We start from the raw sequence: 17,171 nt of genomic DNA on the forward strand, positions 1-17,171 counted from the left end.
AACAGATCTCATTCTCAAGTATTGCAGGACTTCAGAACCAAGTGGACTTCAACAATTGACTTCTTCATGAAACAGGACTTGGACTTAACCTATCCTTAGACTTGTGTCTTTTGCTGACAATATAAATGCTGAATGCTATGGACAGAAAAACTCAAAATTGTAAACGGTCTTTATTTCAATAAATAAACCTAGATAATGCTGTTGTAATGTCTCAACTGTGGCACATACTTCATTGAAACTAAACAATGACTCTCATCTTTTCTGCTGCCATATTTAAAAATTCTCATGTAAAAAACATTTATTCCAAAATAAAACGCAGGGTTGGGGGAATCGGAACACCACCCCAGAACAGTTTATGAAGTATTTAATACAAAAGTTAGTCAGGTCTAATCACTTACAAAATTATTACATATATGATTCAGACAATTAGAAAATATTTTTATATTTAACTATACTGATACTTCCAGAGGTATGAGAGTCAACAAACTCCTAATTCCTTACAATTTATCACTTACTGGCATGAATCGCTTTATAAACATATCCCATATGAAACATGATTTTTGTTCAAAATTTTTATCATACTGGACTCAAATGTCAGGTGTAGAATGTTACTACCTTGTTCTAATTTTCACTACATTTTGCTTATGGAAAACACAGTGCGTAGTGACAATCATGCTTTGGGTGAACAATTTATAAAAGACAAGATCATAAAAACCTGGCTGAGAACCAGGTTTAAAAGTTTTCTAACTTTTTTTTTTTTGGTGATTCAGAAGAAAGACTGCTTCTTACCCACACTCATTTTATCCTATTTCTGTGTGACAGGGTGCTGAGCACAAACTGCTGAGCCTGTCCTCTGTCATGCCAGCTCCAATTATGCAAGGTAGATTAGAGCTCGTTAGAGAAACCTGTGCCTAATTAGCAAAGGGGAACAGCTGCCAGCCTAATTAGCCTGCAGCTGCATAAAAGCCTCAGAGGAAAGAAGCCAAGGGGGCAGAGAGAAATGGGGAAGCCAGAGAGTGGAAGAAGAGTAGGAGTGCCTCTCTTGGTTTATAGAAACTGAGAAGTCCTTAAGACTGAAACCCCCAAGCTGTGTATGGTGAGAAGGTGGTGGGATTACATGCTGTAAATAAACTGCACCAGTGATTGCTAAGCCACAAGGTCTCTGAGGTTTTTTTATTTTGGCATGAGGCAGGAGCAAAGGGGGCCCTGTTACGTACTGTCATGTCATTATTATATGCTGTACAGGAGGGGTGGCCAACCTGTGCCTGAGAAGGAGCCAGAATTTGCCAATGTACATTGCCAAAGAGCCACAGTATTATGTCAGGAGCCCCTATCGGCTCCAGTGCCCTGCCTGCCTGCCGATCAGCACCTCTCCTCCTTCCCTGTGCCTGATGCAGGAGGCTCTGGGGGGTGAGGAGAAGAGTGAGAGCTTGGGGAAGGGACAGGGCCTCGGGGGAAGGGGTGAAGTGGGGGCAGGGCCTGTGCCAGAGACAGGGGTTGAACAGTGAGCATTGGAAAGTTGGTACCTGTAGCTCCAGCCCTGGAGTCGGTGTCTATGCAAGGAGCCGCAGATTAACCTCTGAAGAGCCGCATGAGACTCTGGAGCCACAGGTTAGCCACCCCTGCTGTACAGGAACATCTACTGCTAGCAGTGTTGTAGCCTTGTTGGTCCCATGATCTTAGAGAAAGGAGGTGGATGAAATAATATATTGGACCAACTTCTGTTGGTGAGAGAGACAAGCTTTTGAACTTACACAGAGTTCTTCAGGTCATCCGTCCAGCAAATGAAAATATCAGTATCCTTGGTTTTGTGGTGCATTTGTCCAGAAATTCTTCCTTAAGAAGAATGAAAAGATTGATGTAATGGGGAGCCATCCCAGTACTCATGGCTGTTCCCCCTGCTTTGGATAAATTATTTGTTGGTAAATGTAAGATTGTTATGGGTGAGGATTAAATGGTTGAGTTTGGTGATGTCTGGGGTGGGTGAACGCTTTCCACAAAATAATCACTTCATAACTGACCTCTCTATCCTCATCCTCAAAGGAAACCTGCACAACACTTTCAAAAGACAAGCTTGGGAACTCAAATTCATAACTGCTAGACACTAAAAATCATGGACTTAAGAAAGACACTGGATCTATGGATCATTATAAAAATCTGCAACCTACTAATGCCTCCTTTATCCTATGACTGTAGAGGTGATACTACCCACTTCACCGTGAATGGTCTCTTGAAAGATGTGTTAAGCCCTTAGCTGTTCCACCTTCTAGTTAGCTGTAACACTCTGAGGAGTTGGTCTTGGTGAAGACACTCCTAAGCCAATGGGAGAGCTTTGTAGTTAGTTACCACCTCTCAGGAAGGTGGATTATATCAATGGGAGAAGCTCTCCCATTGACATAGCGTAGTCTACACAGTGGGTTAGGGAAGTGGATTTTTCACACCTGAGCAACGTAGTTGTATTGAGATAGGTCCGAAGTGTAGACCTGGCCTGAGTGCCTTTCCCAGTCTTGAAGAAGAGCTCAGTGTAAGCTCAAACTCTTACCTCTCACTAACAGAAGTTGGTTCAATAAAAGATATCACCTCACCCACTTGATTTTAGGAACATATACTGTACATAGTGCATGCTGAACAAATCTTTTTAAGATCTGTGCCCTAAGTCTGCAAGTTACTTAAACATGTGTATAACTTGTAGCATAGACATAGCCCTATTTTGAAGTGAAGGGGACAGTACAAGCACATGCTTAATTTCAAGTACTGATTCAAGGTCTGATGCGAGAGCTGAGTTACCAAAACAATTTCATTCTGGACTTATAGTATCCCTTAACATTAAAGAGACATATCTTCCACTTGAAAATTAATTAAGGAGTGGAAACTAAACTTTCTTAATTTTCTTCCACTTGGCTAAGAAAATCTAGAACTCTACTGAGTTCAATGCCAGTTTAAGGGATTTCAGGCCTTCAGAGCAGCAAATGGGAAACCTAAAGAAGGGCAGCTGTGTGAAGCCTCTCTCTTCTGTGATTTAGGGGCCCACATAATTAAAACCAAATATAAATACTAGCTGGGTGTCTCAATTGAGCTTTTCTCAATTAAGGGAACAATTCTATGTAATTCTGTTAAATGCACTTTGAGCCTGTTCCTGTGGCCCTTCTAGTCACGTGAGTAAGGGTAGCAGCATTGGGGATGATCTTTGAAAGCACTTTGGTACTGCATATATAATTTATTTTCCAATAAGACACTTTGCTTACAGCATCACAATCTTGTGTATGGTAATGCATTGCCATATATAAAAACGCTATTTTCAAGTCATGAATATTTCCTGAGTGGAAAATAATGTTAATATAAAATGATCAGTTCAGAAATGTCCAGTAATGTTACACTGCATGAGATCTTTCATGCACTGTGATTTTGATTAATAAATATAAGCATGGGGAAACCTATCACTATAACAATGTACCCGCAGCTCTAAAATATAAAATGTAATATTCACATGATTAAAATACTTTAAAAGCTGTTACACCCCATAGTGGTCATTAAGGTAGTCCAGAACCGCTGAGGTGCTTGATAAAACATTAAAAACCTTTTTTTCCTGTTTTGAAGTTATCCGTTCCATCATGTACATTAAATGATGATGAAAGCACGTAAAAGGAGTCCCATGTTCAAGAGCAATGTCAACCCAGTCCTGGATGCACTTCAAAGGTGTCTCTTCATATCCTGCAAACATGGCTGGATTGGCTAAGAGTCCCCTAGCAACCATTACACCTTCAAATGGAAAATTTGAGAAGTGTTAATATACAATTTAACTTTTAACTTTTTTATGTTTACCTGAGGGTTTTGTATAGCACCCATCACCACAGTATCTAATACTTGTGAATAGCTAACTAGAGAGCAATAGAAGCTGGAAAGCCCATATGACAGTTGCACCCTGGGAAACTCTGTTTAACAGTCCAAATCCAAGATTACCTGTGATATTTAAAGGTCCAGTCTACCCAGCTTAATGGCACTTCATGATAGAGAATTTGAAAGAAAACACAGCATATACAGAATGGGAACTTTTCTTTCCCAGTTCTTTGAACAACCACAACCAGTCCTCCAGTAATATTTTCTTTTTATTAGTTAAAACATAGGATGACCCTGTTTTTCTGAGCAAAATTTATTACTGATTGACACACAGCGAGGAAACAAATTCATCCCTTGTGTAACTCAAATGACTTAAAGAACACTTGCACTAGCTGGTGAGGCCTCAGCTGGAATAGGGCGTCCAGTTCTAGGCACCACATTGTAGGAAAGCTGTGGACAAACTGAAGAGTCCAGAGAATAACAAAAATGATATAAGATTTAGGAAACGTGGCCTATGAAGAAAGGAGAAAAAAACTGGGCATGTTTAGTCTTGAGAAAAGTGGACTGAGAGGGGAACCTGATGATAAGACTGCAAATTTGTTAAGGGAAAGTTATAAAGAGGACAGGGATCAATTGTTTTCTGTATCCAAAGTAGTAGTAGTAATGGGCTTAATCCGCAGTAAGGGAGATTTAGGTGAAACTTTCTAACTATAAGAGCAGTTAAGCACAGGAATAAGCTTCAAAGGAGGTTGTAGAATCCCCATCATTGGAGGTTTATAAGAACAGGTGGAACAAGCACCAATCAGGGATGGTCTATGTTTACTTGGTCCTGCCTCAGGGCTAGCGGCTGGACTTGATGACTTCTTGAGGTCCCTTCTAGCCCTACCTTTCTGTGACACAGATAGACTGACTGGGGAGTACAAGGAAACAATAATGCTGAAACTGACTAGCCAGATATTTGACAAAATCCAGGACAGACAGTACTCCTCCTTCTTCCCTTTATTTGCTACAGTAACAGATCCATCTCCCACCTGCAAGGGCCAAAATGGCTGCCACTGAGGCACCCCTTGTACCAGTGGTGGGCACCCTGCGGCGGGCTGTGAGACAGTTTGTTTACATTGACTGTCCACCTGCAGCTCTCAGTGGCTGCAGTTCACTGTTCCCAGCCAATGGGAGCTGCAGGAAGCAGCATGGGCTGGAATGGCGAACCGCGGCCACTGGGAGCTGCGGGCAGCCGCACCTGTGGACAGTCAGTGTAAATAAAAAGAAAAGGAGTACTTGTGGCACCTTAGCGACTAACCCAATTTATTAGAGCATAAGCTTTCGTGAGCTACAGCTCACTTCATCGGATGCATTCAGTGGAAAATACAGTGAGATTTATATACACACAGAACATGAAAAAATGGGTGTTATCACACACACTGTAAGGAGCGTGATCACTTAAGATGAGCTATTACCAGCAGGAGAGCGGGGGGCGCCGGGGAAAGAAAACCTTGTGTAGTGATAATCAAGGTGGGAAAAGTACTCCTTTTCTTTTTGCGAATACAGACTAACATGGCTGCTACTCTGAAATCAGTGTAAATAAACTGTCTCATGGCCCACCAGCGGATTGCCCTGACGGGCCGCAGGTGGCCCACCACTGCCTTGTAGGAACAGAAGGAACCGTTATCTGTCTAAAAGAATTCTCCAATAATGTCATTAATCATTCATATTAGGTTGATGAGTGTCTGAGGCTTTTCTGTGTGTAGGGGTGAGATACAGTATTTAAATAAAGGGCTTTTGCAGTTTGCCTTGGAGGTCCTTATTCATAGTTATGCATAGTAGTACTCTAATGCTTTGTAAGGATAAGGCCTTTTTCTGTAGGCATGTTGTAAAGCCTTTGTCTGCAGCCATATTAGGAGAGCAGCAGCCATGAGCTAAGAAGCAGGAAGTCACATCCTCACATTCCATCTAAATTACATTAAAACAATGTAATATTGGGCTATTAAGGAGATCCTGTCCTAATAGCACCCACTATCACCAGATAAAGAAACAGAACTTAAGATGGTTAAAGAAAACTTAGTTTGATAGCATTCTGTCTGGCAAGAAACCGCTTATCAAGAGTTGTGGTTGTGAAATCCTCATTTCTTTATTATTTTGTCTTTATGGTCCCCACTTCTCTATTGTTTATCTGTATGATCTCTGTCTGGTTCTTTGATTGTTTCTGTCTGTTGCATAATTAATTTTGCTATGTGTAAATTAATTAAGGTGATGGAGTATGATTGGTTAAATAATTGTTTTACAATATGGTAGGATTGGTTAGTAATATTTTAGTAAAATGATTGGTTAAGGTACATCTTAGCAGGACTCACGTTTTACTATATAAACTGTGGTCCAAAAGGAATTTCTTTGGGAACCAACTCCAGGACACAGGCCCAAGATCAGAACTGACAGACCCCAACACTCTGCCAATGACACTGAGCAGAAACTGGAATCCCCCAGATGACCTGATCCTGACTGGCCATCAGGAAAAATTCATCTCTCTTATTGGGAGTGGTGAGCACTGTATGTGTCGCATGTGCATTCTGTTTGGTGATTGTTAATAAATAGAGGTTAAGTAGGATATTACTGTGTAAGGCTCTTTCACTGGTAAAAGACCCTGTAAACCCTCAAACGATTAAGCCCTGAGTCCACGGGGAATGGGTGTTTACGTCAAGCCCGGAGAAGCAGAGCCCAGAGCCCACAGAGGGGTAAAGTTAGGTGCCTTTTGCCTAGAGCCGTAGGTACTGGGAAGGGGTGGGGGTGCCTAAATTAACTGGGTTACGCCTGAGTCTTAGGAACAGGGTACGGGTGTGTGCCCTAGAGTGTAAGGTTACGCCTGAGCCCTAGGAATGGGGTAAGGGTGGGTGCCTAAATTAAGAAGGTTACACCTTGAGTCCACGGAAGGGTAAAGGTGGGTGCCCCTAGAGTGTGTAACAGAGAATTTTGTGCGGGTAACAGCTTTTAAGTGTGTCTGCTCATGAATCCTTAAGATGTCGGAACCAATGAACTTCATATCTCAGTTCTCTCCTTGAAGAGTGCAAAACGCTCAAATATAAATTCAACTTACAGACAAATGTGTATTTTAAAAAGTATGTTTCCCAGCAAGTTTACTGAAATAATACCCAAAGTATGCTGAGTTCTTACCATCTGTCCCCGTCATATGATGAATATTCTCTGCATCTTTTAAAGTTTTAACGTCTCCATTAGCTACAATAGGTATAGACGTATTTTGTTTAATTATTTTAATTGCATCATAATGTACTGGCTGATGTCGTTCTTCTATATTTCTACCATGAACTGTAATCCAGGAAACTCCAGTTGCTTCAGCTTTTTGACAGAGATCTACAGTTCTCTTTAGATCATCATGGATTCTAAAATTCCAAGGAATGTAATAATTATCCTCACCATCAGTTATCTCAACTGCATGAAATACCATCATAAAGCAAAGTAAACAAGAATTGAAGAAAGAACATTATTGTTGGAAGATGAACAGATATTTTATCATATAACACATTATTTTAATAAATTAATATCCCTTGATTTAGTACTGCCATTAATCATGTCACTCAAATTGAAAGGGTGTCCAAACTTTATAACAATTGCCAGAAACCCATGAGGCTCTTAAAAATATACAATTTTGCGTAAATTTGTACCAAAAATGAAATAACTCACATTTATATAGCACCTTTTTTTCTGAAAAATCTCAATCAACTTTAGATCTTTATTAACAGAAACTGCTGATATTCCTGTGTAGGTTTTGGATGACTTCCTCCACACTGAAATGCAACATGGCGACACATCACAATATTTTAGAAGTCAGTGAAGTGAAGGATATCTTTTTCCAACTGAAAATGGGAATTTAGGTAGGCAGAATGACTCAAGTTGAAATTTGATAAGGAATGTAATCAAATCTTTAAGCAATCACGATTTGTCAGGATCTATTTTTAATGCCTCATCTAAAAGACAGCTTCTCCAGCTGGACTATGCCATTAATACCATACTAGATCTAGTTCTGAACTGGTAGAAGGAAAAATATCACTAACTTACCAGCATCATTTCCTGTTCCCCCTATGTTCCTTTGAGAACTCCCATCCAAGTGGTAACTTGACCCAAGCTTGCTTAGCTTGGTTCAGAGCACTAGGTGATATGGTTGTATAAACAATACAAAACTATTCAACTAGGTTGTGGTCATTTTACCTTTCATGAATTCTGAGTTTTTAAAAAATGTATGACTTTTATGTTGCTTTGGATATCAGTGTGTTCTTGCAAACCAAAGCACACTTGAGGACATGTAGCACCAGAGAAACACTGATTGCAATTTTGTAGGATTACATGTCTCCAAATGTACTTTGGATGAGAGAGAAAACAGATCCTGACCAGCTGGGGTTGTTAAAGATCTCAGGGTTGACCTACCAAAAAGCTGAGTGCAAATCTCCACAGACCATACTTATGGCACTTTTTCTGTAAAGGTAATATTAACCCAAAACATTGCCTGTTTTGCCTGATTAAATAATAAACGTGCTTTATTGTCTTGAGGCATAGTAGTGGTCTAAACTTACCTTATCTTAATAGATACTGAAAATCTGGGGTTCTCGACTTGATTTCTTACATGTCTCACCATATCTTGAACCAGCTCTGGTTTATTTATTAAACAAGCACCATAACCTTCCGCCATTGCCCATCTTTAAGTTAAAGAGAACAACGTTTGCATTGTATATTTGCAATAAAAGGTCAGTTTCAACCTAATGCACTATTTCAGTTTCCTTTTTGACACATTTGGTGAATTATTTTGTCAACAGGGAAGAAGGCAGAGATAGCTCTGGCTATGGGTGAAAGATGTTCTTATGGTTAAGGCTCACCTCTTGGGAGATGTAGCTTCAATTCCTGGTTCTATCACAGATTTCCTATGTGACTTTGGACAAGTTACTTAGTCTCTCTCCAATCCAGTTTCTAATCAGCTAAATTATAACATTTTTACCCATCTCCTTGCCCCCAAAAGGGCATCATAAGGAAAAATAAACTAACATTTTTGAGGCACTCAGATACAATGTGATATGGGCCAATAAACAGCTAGATTTCATCTTCTATAAAGAGTCATGGGATGTTTTCAAAGAGAAATTACTTTTATGAGGACTGTTGGAAAAAGGCCCTTATTTGTATGGCCTTCTTAATCTAACTATGAAAACTATACCCGTGAGAATGGCAGGATGTACCGTTTTCTCTAACCTAATTGCAGCTATTTATTAGTATTTAAATAATTTGTCCTTATAAGCAGATTTTCAAATTAAAAAAACCCAAAACCATAAGCCAAAAACAGAATACAGATTTTCCTATGGTTTTGAAATTGGAAGCTTGGTCTCTTGGGTGGACTGTGCAAAGTAAATATAACCATACAGCTCTGATCACACAAAAACTCTCAATTTGATATTTCAAAGCAGCTGGGTTGAAAGATAGAGAGAAACTAATACATTTCTATGTGTAAAATTATTAGGAGATAATTGTTATTTCAAGTCATAAGAATCTAATTAGACCACTTGAGTAATTAAATATTTGCACTTATTACAAGTTACCTTTGGTTGTGCTTCCCTACATTTTCTATTTGATGTTTTCAGTTTGTAAAATGTGTTTTGACTAAAACACCTCCAATATTACTTAATAGATCTAACTTGAACCACTTAATAAATATTTTCAATTGTGTATGAATATTTTCAGCCTGAACTGGGTCTCGACATACAAGAACAAAATCTGGAAGATTTTAAGTGAGGAGCAGATCACTGATCTCACTGACAAACATTTAGCACCTAATCAAAGATGCGAGTAGTTCTTGAACATTAAACAATCACGACTTAATACAGAAGGAAGAGTTATTTCAAAGGATATTCTTTACTTGTAGAAGTCTCTCAGGCATCAGGACTTACACCAACATTTTGAGAATAGCCACAAAGTTTCCCTCAATATACTTCCCAAGTCATCTGCAATGAATCTTTCATTCCCTGTCTGGTAAGTCAGCGTGCAGCATTTTTGATGCCACTGTTAATGCCTCTTCAAAGGTTGCCAATTCCCTATTAAGTCAACACTCAACATCATAGACACAAAGAATGGCACCTTGATAATATGCCTGGACTCTACTGTCTCACCAACACAGAAGGTCTCCTGAGACTGCTTTCTGAATGCTTTCTCAGGAAGACAAACCAGAATTTCTACATTTAAGAACTACCATTAATCTATCACTATTTCTTTTGGATTTGGAAAACGAGGAAGTGATTTTTCATTTTTCATTGTCCGTAATTGTTTGATTCTTCCAACTTCTTAAAGTTTTACCTCTGAGGACAGCCACAATTTAGGTCTATTCCATCTGCAAAAGGACAGACGATACGGGCAGCATCAGATAAAACCTGTGCTTCATTAGCAGCAAACTGAACAATCAGTGGGCGATCACCTAATCAAAGAGAGAGCTCTTTAGAATATACCATAACAAGAACAATGCATACTACATATGAAATTCACCCTTACTAATTCTTTAAGTAAGTCAACATAATCAGGTCTTTAACATAATCAGTATAACAACAGAAGATTTAAAAAAAATGGTAAACAAAGAATTCTAAACTTATGAATGTTTTGTTATTCCTGGATAAAGTCAATCCCTTGTATATCTTCCTTTCCTGCTATTTCTAATAGCAGTACTGTTTTCAGTGTGCGTTGCCACAAGAAAATAATTTTTAGAAGAAACATTTATTTCTAAATAAGAATTCCACTTTTTTTACAAAATAAAAATAGTCTCCAATGACAGAAAGAGAGACAAGTATTTTTTTCTAAAAAATACAGACTTCATTTCTTATATTGCCTTATTTGGAAGTTCTGACACACAAAATATAAGGAAACATTAGAAACTGAACAGAATAGGGTTCTTATAATGGTGACATATTAACCAATTAAGAAGTAAAGAAATTCAGGGTTAAGTTTTAAATATATTTTTAAAGTAAGAAAATTGGAAGGTTATAGTTCATAAAACCTACAATGTCAGCAAGTCTAGAAATAATAAAGCACCAGTTCTAGCACCAACCTTAATTACACAACTTTATCCATATTTGATTTTTTTAAACACATTCCACAGAGCACCGCAAGACCAAAGAAAACTCTAAATATGGGATTATAAACTGCAAACCTAATCCTCTAATTAATGGCTGGAGACCAAACTCTCCACTGCCTTCATGGTAGAAGCCACAGACCATATCTCACAAATGAGTACTCCTGGAGAAATTCTGCACTACTCTATGTGCATAATTAATGAGCCATGCATAGTTTTAATTTTTTGCACAGAAAAGAGCTTCTGCCAAAATGTTGCGGAAGTTCCACCTTTTGCCCACCAAAGGACGCTGTGATGCAAGAATAGTGGCAGCTCCCAGCAGAAAATAACTTCTGCAGTTCTGCCCTTTGCCCACAAGATGGTGCTGTGGGCATAGAACACAGTAGCAGTTCCCAGCCAGCGGGGGAAGAGAAGGGTTGCTGGGGGCTGCGGGGCGGTGTCAGACAGGGGCTCATAAAAGGGTTAGTGGAGGAGGACAGACTGGGGCAGAGGCTGAATGGGAGTGGAGGCACAGGGCCACATGGTGATGGGGGAGGGGGTGCAGAGCTACATAGGGACAGGTGAGTGGCTGGGTGGGGGCACAGAGACACAGTGGGAGGGGGTGCAGGAACACATGGGGACAGGGGCAGATGTGCCTGACTGAATGGGAGAGGCTAGGGGTCAGCCAGGGTCTGCATGGGGGAAGCTCCCTAACAATCCCTCCCCACCCCCTAAAAAAAACTGTTCCATACTTTTCCCACCCATACGCAACAACCCTCCAAGTTCACACCCAGGCTCCGTTCCAGCAATCCTTCCTTCTCCCTCAGCTCCTCCATTATCCTTCACTCCCCCAAGCCTTTGCACTGCTTCTGAGGGGTGCAGGAAATATGGTTCTGTATTGTAGTTTAAATGAATTATTATTCAGAGTTCTGTATTAATATGCCTAGTAAGGATTTATTTGTCAAAAACGTTTTCTGAATCTTTTTTGTTGTCTGCATTGTTACAGACATACTTGCTGACAGGTATTTTGAAATAAATGACCAAAAATAATTGAAACTGGTGTGATTATATTATGTTATTCTGACAAATAAAATATGCAGAATTTTAAAATATTGTGCGCAGAATTTGTAATTTTTTGGTGCACAATTCCCCCAGGAGTAAGATGAAGCAATCTTTGGGGCAGATCCTCAGCTTGTGTAAATTGTCATTGACTTCAATGGAACTGTAATAATCTACACCAGCTGAGTTCTGCTCCTTGATTTTAGAAAGGAATCAGAGAACATCTGAAACATCCAAAAAAGTTGGCAGGTTCAGATAGCTTTACATGACTGATTCTTCTGGTTAAGTGCTGAAGCTCCCAAAGAGTTTTTAAAACCACAAAAAAATGAAGCCTTGAATATAAGGTCCTGTGGAACTTCTAAGTTCTGCAGGACCAGAACTACAAAAATCTTTGCTATTGTACTTATAAGCCCAGAAATACTAAGGACAGATCTACGCTACGGCAGGGATTGACGCTCTGAGACTGATCCACTGGCGGTCGATTTAGCGGGTCTAGTAAAGACCCGCTAAATTGACTGCAGATCGCTCTCCAGTTGATCCCTATACTCTACGCCTGATGAGAAGAGTAAGGTAAGTCAATGGGAGATTTTCTCCTGTCGACCCCCTGCGGTGTTGACCCCGGGGTAACTCGACCTAAGGTACGTCGACGTGAATAACGTAGCTGGAGTTGCGTAGCATAGGTCGACTTACCGCAGTAGTGTAGACATAGTCTCAGGTCTGATTCTCTTTATGTCTGCAAGGCTTAGTACCTCAGCAGCAGTGCAGCTAAAGGCTGCTCTACACTGGGCACTTACATCAGCATAGCTACTTCTCTAGGGGTGTCAAAAATCCATGCCCTGAGAGATGTAGCTATTCTGAACTGTAGACACTTCCAGGTCTACAGAAGAATTCTTCTATCTAGCTACCGCCTCTCAAGGAGGGGGATTACCTATGCTGATGGAAGAACCCCTCCTATCGGCATAGGTAGTGTCTACATTGATGTGCTACAGCGGTGCAACTGCAGTACTGCAGCTGTGAAGCTGTAGCATTTCAAGTATTGACAAGCCTGGTGAACCCTGGGGGGATATAATCAACCTTCAGTTAACAACCAGAAAACAGAAATGCCAGCAAGGTGAGTGTTAGACCTTGCTTCGCTTGGTCAACTAGATTAATAGAATTTAAGGCCAGAAGGGACTGTCATGATCATCTAGTCTGATCTCCTGCATATTGCAGGTCATAGCACCTCACCCGTCCACTCTGTAATAGACCCCTAATCTTTGGTTGAGTTACTGAAGTGCTCAAATCATGATGTCAAGACTTCAAGTTACAGAGAATCTACCAAAAAGAAAAGGAGTACTTGTGGCACCTTAGAGACTAACCAATTTATTTGAGCATAAGCTTTCGTGAGCTACAGCTCACTTCATCGGATGCATATTGTGGAAAATACAGAAGATGTTTTTATACACACAGACCATGAAAAAATGGGTGGGGTGGGGTGGGGTGGGGGGGAGAGAAAACCTTTTGTAGTGATAAACACCCATTTTTTCATGGTCTGTGTGTATAAAAACATCTTCTGTATTTTCCACAGTATGCATCCGATGAAGTGAGCTGTAGCTCACGAAAGCTTATGCTCAAATAAATTGGTTAGTCTCTAAGGTGCCACAAGTACTCCTTTTCTTTTTGTGAATACAGACTAACACGGCTGTTACTCTGAAACCAGAGAATCTACCATCTAAGATCAATTATTGCATAAAATCCTCTGAAAAAGCAAGAACATATACAATAAATACCTTTGCTTGTTGTGAATTCACTGTCTCTAGCTTTCACAGATCTGACAAAATCAGCAGCAATTATCATTGGTGTATAACACAAATCACAGTTGTATTTCCTGACCAAAGTTCTGAAAGCCAACCTGTGAGCATATGGACATTTGAATTGAAACAAACAAACTAACAAACTCAAAACATACATTGTTTTCCTAAATAAACTATTTTAAAATTAAATTATTTCAGTGCGTTTAGCCATACAGCACCTATTATAGTGGGGTGTCTAGGTATTACCACAGTATAAACAGATAAACATGCATATTTTGAAGCGTGTTTTCCAAACTGTTAAAAAAAGAAACCAAACTTATTTTTATACTTAACATACATTTACATGGAGAATCCATTGAAAGTGTATAGCTAAACACGACGTGTTACTTACTTTGAATATCGGACCATAGGGGCACATATTTTTACAAAGTGCCCAGAATGAAACAAATCTACTGGATCCTTTTGTTGACATTGTGTGGTTTCTATGGCGTCACTAATCATTTATGAGTTTCAATACTATTTAAAATCTGGAAAAAGAAAACACTTTTTAAAAACAGAAATCTTACTACTTATTCCCAGTTCTCATAACATACAGCAATGGATAACTGTTCAAAGTTAGTTAACAAAAAGGTTAATAGAATTTACACTAACTTCACAAGGAGGATGGGGGTGGTGGTTCCACTGCTGTCGTCTGGGGCTATGTTCTGGTGAGAATTTAGTGTCCTGCTATCCTCAGTTTGTGGAAAGCAGTTTATGGATTACATTATGTCTGTTTTAAGTATATCCTTAGTATGTGTCTTATATTTAACATACTGCAACAGAAAGCAATATATTTTTGTTACATTTGCGCAACGCATGACTAACAGAAATGGGTAGTTAACTTTCAATTAACTGAATCTCCTAGAAACACAATAGAGAATATGCTCAGATACTTGGAAAAATTAGTTTATGCTACGGAGTTTGAGAAAGGGAGAGAGAGATTATCCAGGGGGTTTACCAATTTAGGTCTAATTGCTGTTGTGAAAAATCCAATGGCCATGAATACCACAGAAGAGGTATACAAGACATCTTCAGTGACAGAAGGAAGAGACAGGGACTGGGGGAGAGACAGAAAAAAAGGGAAGAAGACAGTGGGAAGGGAAAAGGTAGAGCAATAAGAGGACGGGGCTGCATGGCGCAGGGAACGATGCAGAGACAGCTATACCAGCCCTCCTCTCCCCACCCCCCAGTACGGCTCCCCACCCGCCTGCCCCCATCCCGGCCCAGCTCCCATCCCGCCTTGTGCCCGCCCCCGCCCCTCCTAGCATCCATCTCTACTTCACCCGCGGCGCGAGGCAGGCAGACCATGCCAGCCCAGAACGACCTTTCCCCTCTGACCCTTCACCCTCCCCCACTTCGCCCCTGCCAACTGACGCCACGGAGGCGCGGGATGCTGGCGTTGTCGCTAGCCGGTCGCTTATGGATGACGTCAGGGTCTCCGGGAGCTGCCAGCATGGAAGAGGCGGCGGCGGTGGGAGGCGCCCCTGCCCTGGGACTTGCTCTCGGGGAGCTGCTGGGGGACGGTGAGGAGGGGCTGGCGCGGGGTCCGTGCGGGGAGCAGGCGGTGCGGGGTAATAGTGAAACTGGGGGCTGCGGGGACACGAGGTGGGGGGGGGAGCTGGGGGACCTCGGCAGCAGAGGGTCTGAGGTGAAGCGAGGGCACCGGGCAGCCGGGCTCTGCTGGGGGCACACGGGGCTTTGGGCAGCAGAGGGGCCCTGCGGGGGACTGGCACCAGGCTAGCGGTGCGGACTGTGTTGCTTTGCCAGCCGGACTGGGGACCGGAGGCTCGGAGGCGGAAGAGCTGGAGGCTGCGGAGGAGTTTGCTCTGGGGGCAGGGTATCCCTCTCACATCTGCCTCTGCGTGCGTGGCTGTCTTGCTGCTCCTGCAGGTCTCCAGGCACCAAGCTCACGGTCTGTCCTGCTGGCTGGAAAGAGGGGGTAACTGCTCTTGCTGGGAGTTTTTCTAGTCCCTGTGCTTCAGGTTTATCGTGGCATCAAATGAAGTTATTAGGAATTGTGTTGTTGCTGGTGGCCCTTTCCAGCAGCATCCCTTGTGTGTATATTGTGGGAGGCACAAGGGGGCTCCTTCTTACTGCATGTCTGTTAGTCCCTGTATGCAAGGCTTGCTAGCTCAGGAATTCCAGGTTCCTAGTCTGTCCTCTGATTACATTTTCCTCTCTCTAAGAAGGGAGATCCCTGTACTTAAATTGTGCTGATGTTACTGTCATCTTGTTATGTGGATTGATTGCATGTTGGAATTGCCGTCTTATCTTTAAAAAGCAAAATCCCATTATGAGAGTTGTCTGTATGCATTCTCTTCAATTTGTATCGTAATTGCTAGAATAAACTAAAAGAGCTAGGAGTTGTAATAAATAATTGTAACCATTGTTAATGTTTAGAGTCTCTGGTTTAGTTCTGATGTGGATCACAAATGAAATTCTTTCAGTGGTTTTAATTTTAGTTCCATAGAAATTAATCCGTTTACAAGACTGTGATATGATTTGATGGAGTCAGTTGCAATTGTCAGTTTTCTGATTGAGATTCGTGGTAGTTTTACTCTGGGTAAAACTTCATCTTATTTAGCTTACAAAGTTCTGAAGAGGAAATGGGAAGTATAGTTTTAGTGTAATGCATTCCTGAAAAGCTAGCTTTATCCAGTTTTGGATTTAGGCAACAGGACCTGGGCAATAAAAATGATGTGGTCAAGCATGTCTCCTTTAAATTAGCTATTTTTACTAAAGGTTGCTCCTTAAATCAATGTCCAGTTATATTGTAGAAACCAGACCACACCTGCTAATAACATGGGGTATAGGTCTAGTGTACCCGCAGTTCTTTACATCCTTAAATATGTATGTATCTTTTGTGGTATGAAAAATAAACCGCTTAAAATATATTTTTCAGAATGTTACGCTGATTTTTTAAGAGAAGACTTCGATGTAAAGACTTATACTTCTCAATCTATTCATCAAGCTGTGATAGCTGAACAGTTAGCAAAACTTGCTCAAGGAATCAGTCAACTGGATAAAGAGCTACATTTACAAGTAAGTGCCAGATATGTCATTTGTTTCTGGGCAATCATGTACAAACATAGTTTAAAAGTTCAGTATTTCAGTCTTGCATGCTCCTAAAGTTACCCCACATTCTCAGCAACTAGTGACTAAGGGTATGCCTACACAGTCCACAGCAGTGAGCTTCCCAGCCCAGGTCCACAGTCTTGGGCTTGCACTAGTGCTCTAAAAATAGCTGTGTAGGCAGCACTTGAAGTTGCTTCCCTAGTTTTCAGAGTCTGAGCTGCAATTTCAAAGCACTGTCTACAGCTGTTTTTAGAGCACTAGCATGAGCCTGAGTCTGTTAA

At 40.9% G+C, this 17,171-nt stretch overlaps 2 protein-coding genes across 5 annotated transcripts in view; one reads left to right on the forward strand and one right to left on the reverse strand.

Moving 5' to 3' along the window:
* Positions 1 to 67: 67 nt before the first annotated feature.
* On the reverse strand, positions 68 to 15,162 carry DUS4L (dihydrouridine synthase 4 like). 4 transcript variants are annotated; one of them, XM_074942467.1, is made up of 8 exons: positions 15,099 to 15,162; positions 14,428 to 14,588; positions 14,168 to 14,303; positions 13,753 to 13,874; positions 10,180 to 10,213; positions 8,418 to 8,540; positions 7,003 to 7,229; positions 68 to 3,759 (listed from the first exon to the last, which is right to left on the reverse strand). In XM_074942467.1, the coding sequence occupies exons 3-8, from the start codon at positions 14,275 to 14,277 to the stop codon at positions 3,512 to 3,514; spliced, it is 864 nt and encodes a 287-aa protein (XP_074798568.1). In that variant the 5' UTR covers positions 14,278 to 14,303; positions 14,428 to 14,588; positions 15,099 to 15,162; the 3' UTR covers positions 68 to 3,511. The 4 variants fall into 4 exon arrangements, with proteins under 4 accessions (XP_074798568.1, XP_074798566.1, XP_074798569.1 ...); XM_074942465.1 differs by having other exon boundaries at positions 10,180 to 10,297; XM_074942468.1 differs by lacking the exon at positions 8,418 to 8,540 and having other exon boundaries at positions 10,180 to 10,297.
* Positions 15,122 to 17,171, forward strand: part of COG5 (component of oligomeric golgi complex 5) — a 304,028-nt gene continuing 301,978 nt past the window's right edge. Inside the window, exons 1-2 of the mRNA XM_074942459.1 lie at positions 15,122 to 15,338; positions 16,718 to 16,857. Coding sequence (XP_074798560.1) covers positions 15,122 to 15,338; positions 16,718 to 16,857 — 357 coding nt within the window. The remainder of the gene's footprint in view (positions 15,339 to 16,717; positions 16,858 to 17,171) is intronic.

The sequence above is a fragment of the Natator depressus genome, chromosome 1 (genome assembly GCF_965152275.1).
Source record: "Natator depressus isolate rNatDep1 chromosome 1, rNatDep2.hap1, whole genome shotgun sequence".
NCBI lineage: Eukaryota > Metazoa > Chordata > Testudines > Cheloniidae > Natator > Natator depressus.

Excerpts from the sequence above, each read along its gene's own strand:
- DUS4L (XM_074942465.1), bottom strand. The coding sequence starts at position 14,277 with ATGATTAGTGACGCCATAGAAACCACACAATGTCAACAAAAGGATCCA. Across the intron at positions 13,875-14,167 it reads CCTATGGTCCGATATTCAAA|GTTGGCTTTCAGAACTTTGG; the intron begins GTAAGTAACACG and ends ATATGCTCACAG. Across the intron at positions 8,541-10,179 it reads AATTGTGGCTGTCCTCAGAG|ATGGGCAATGGCGGAAGGTT; the intron begins GTAAAACTTTAA and ends TTTAACTTAAAG.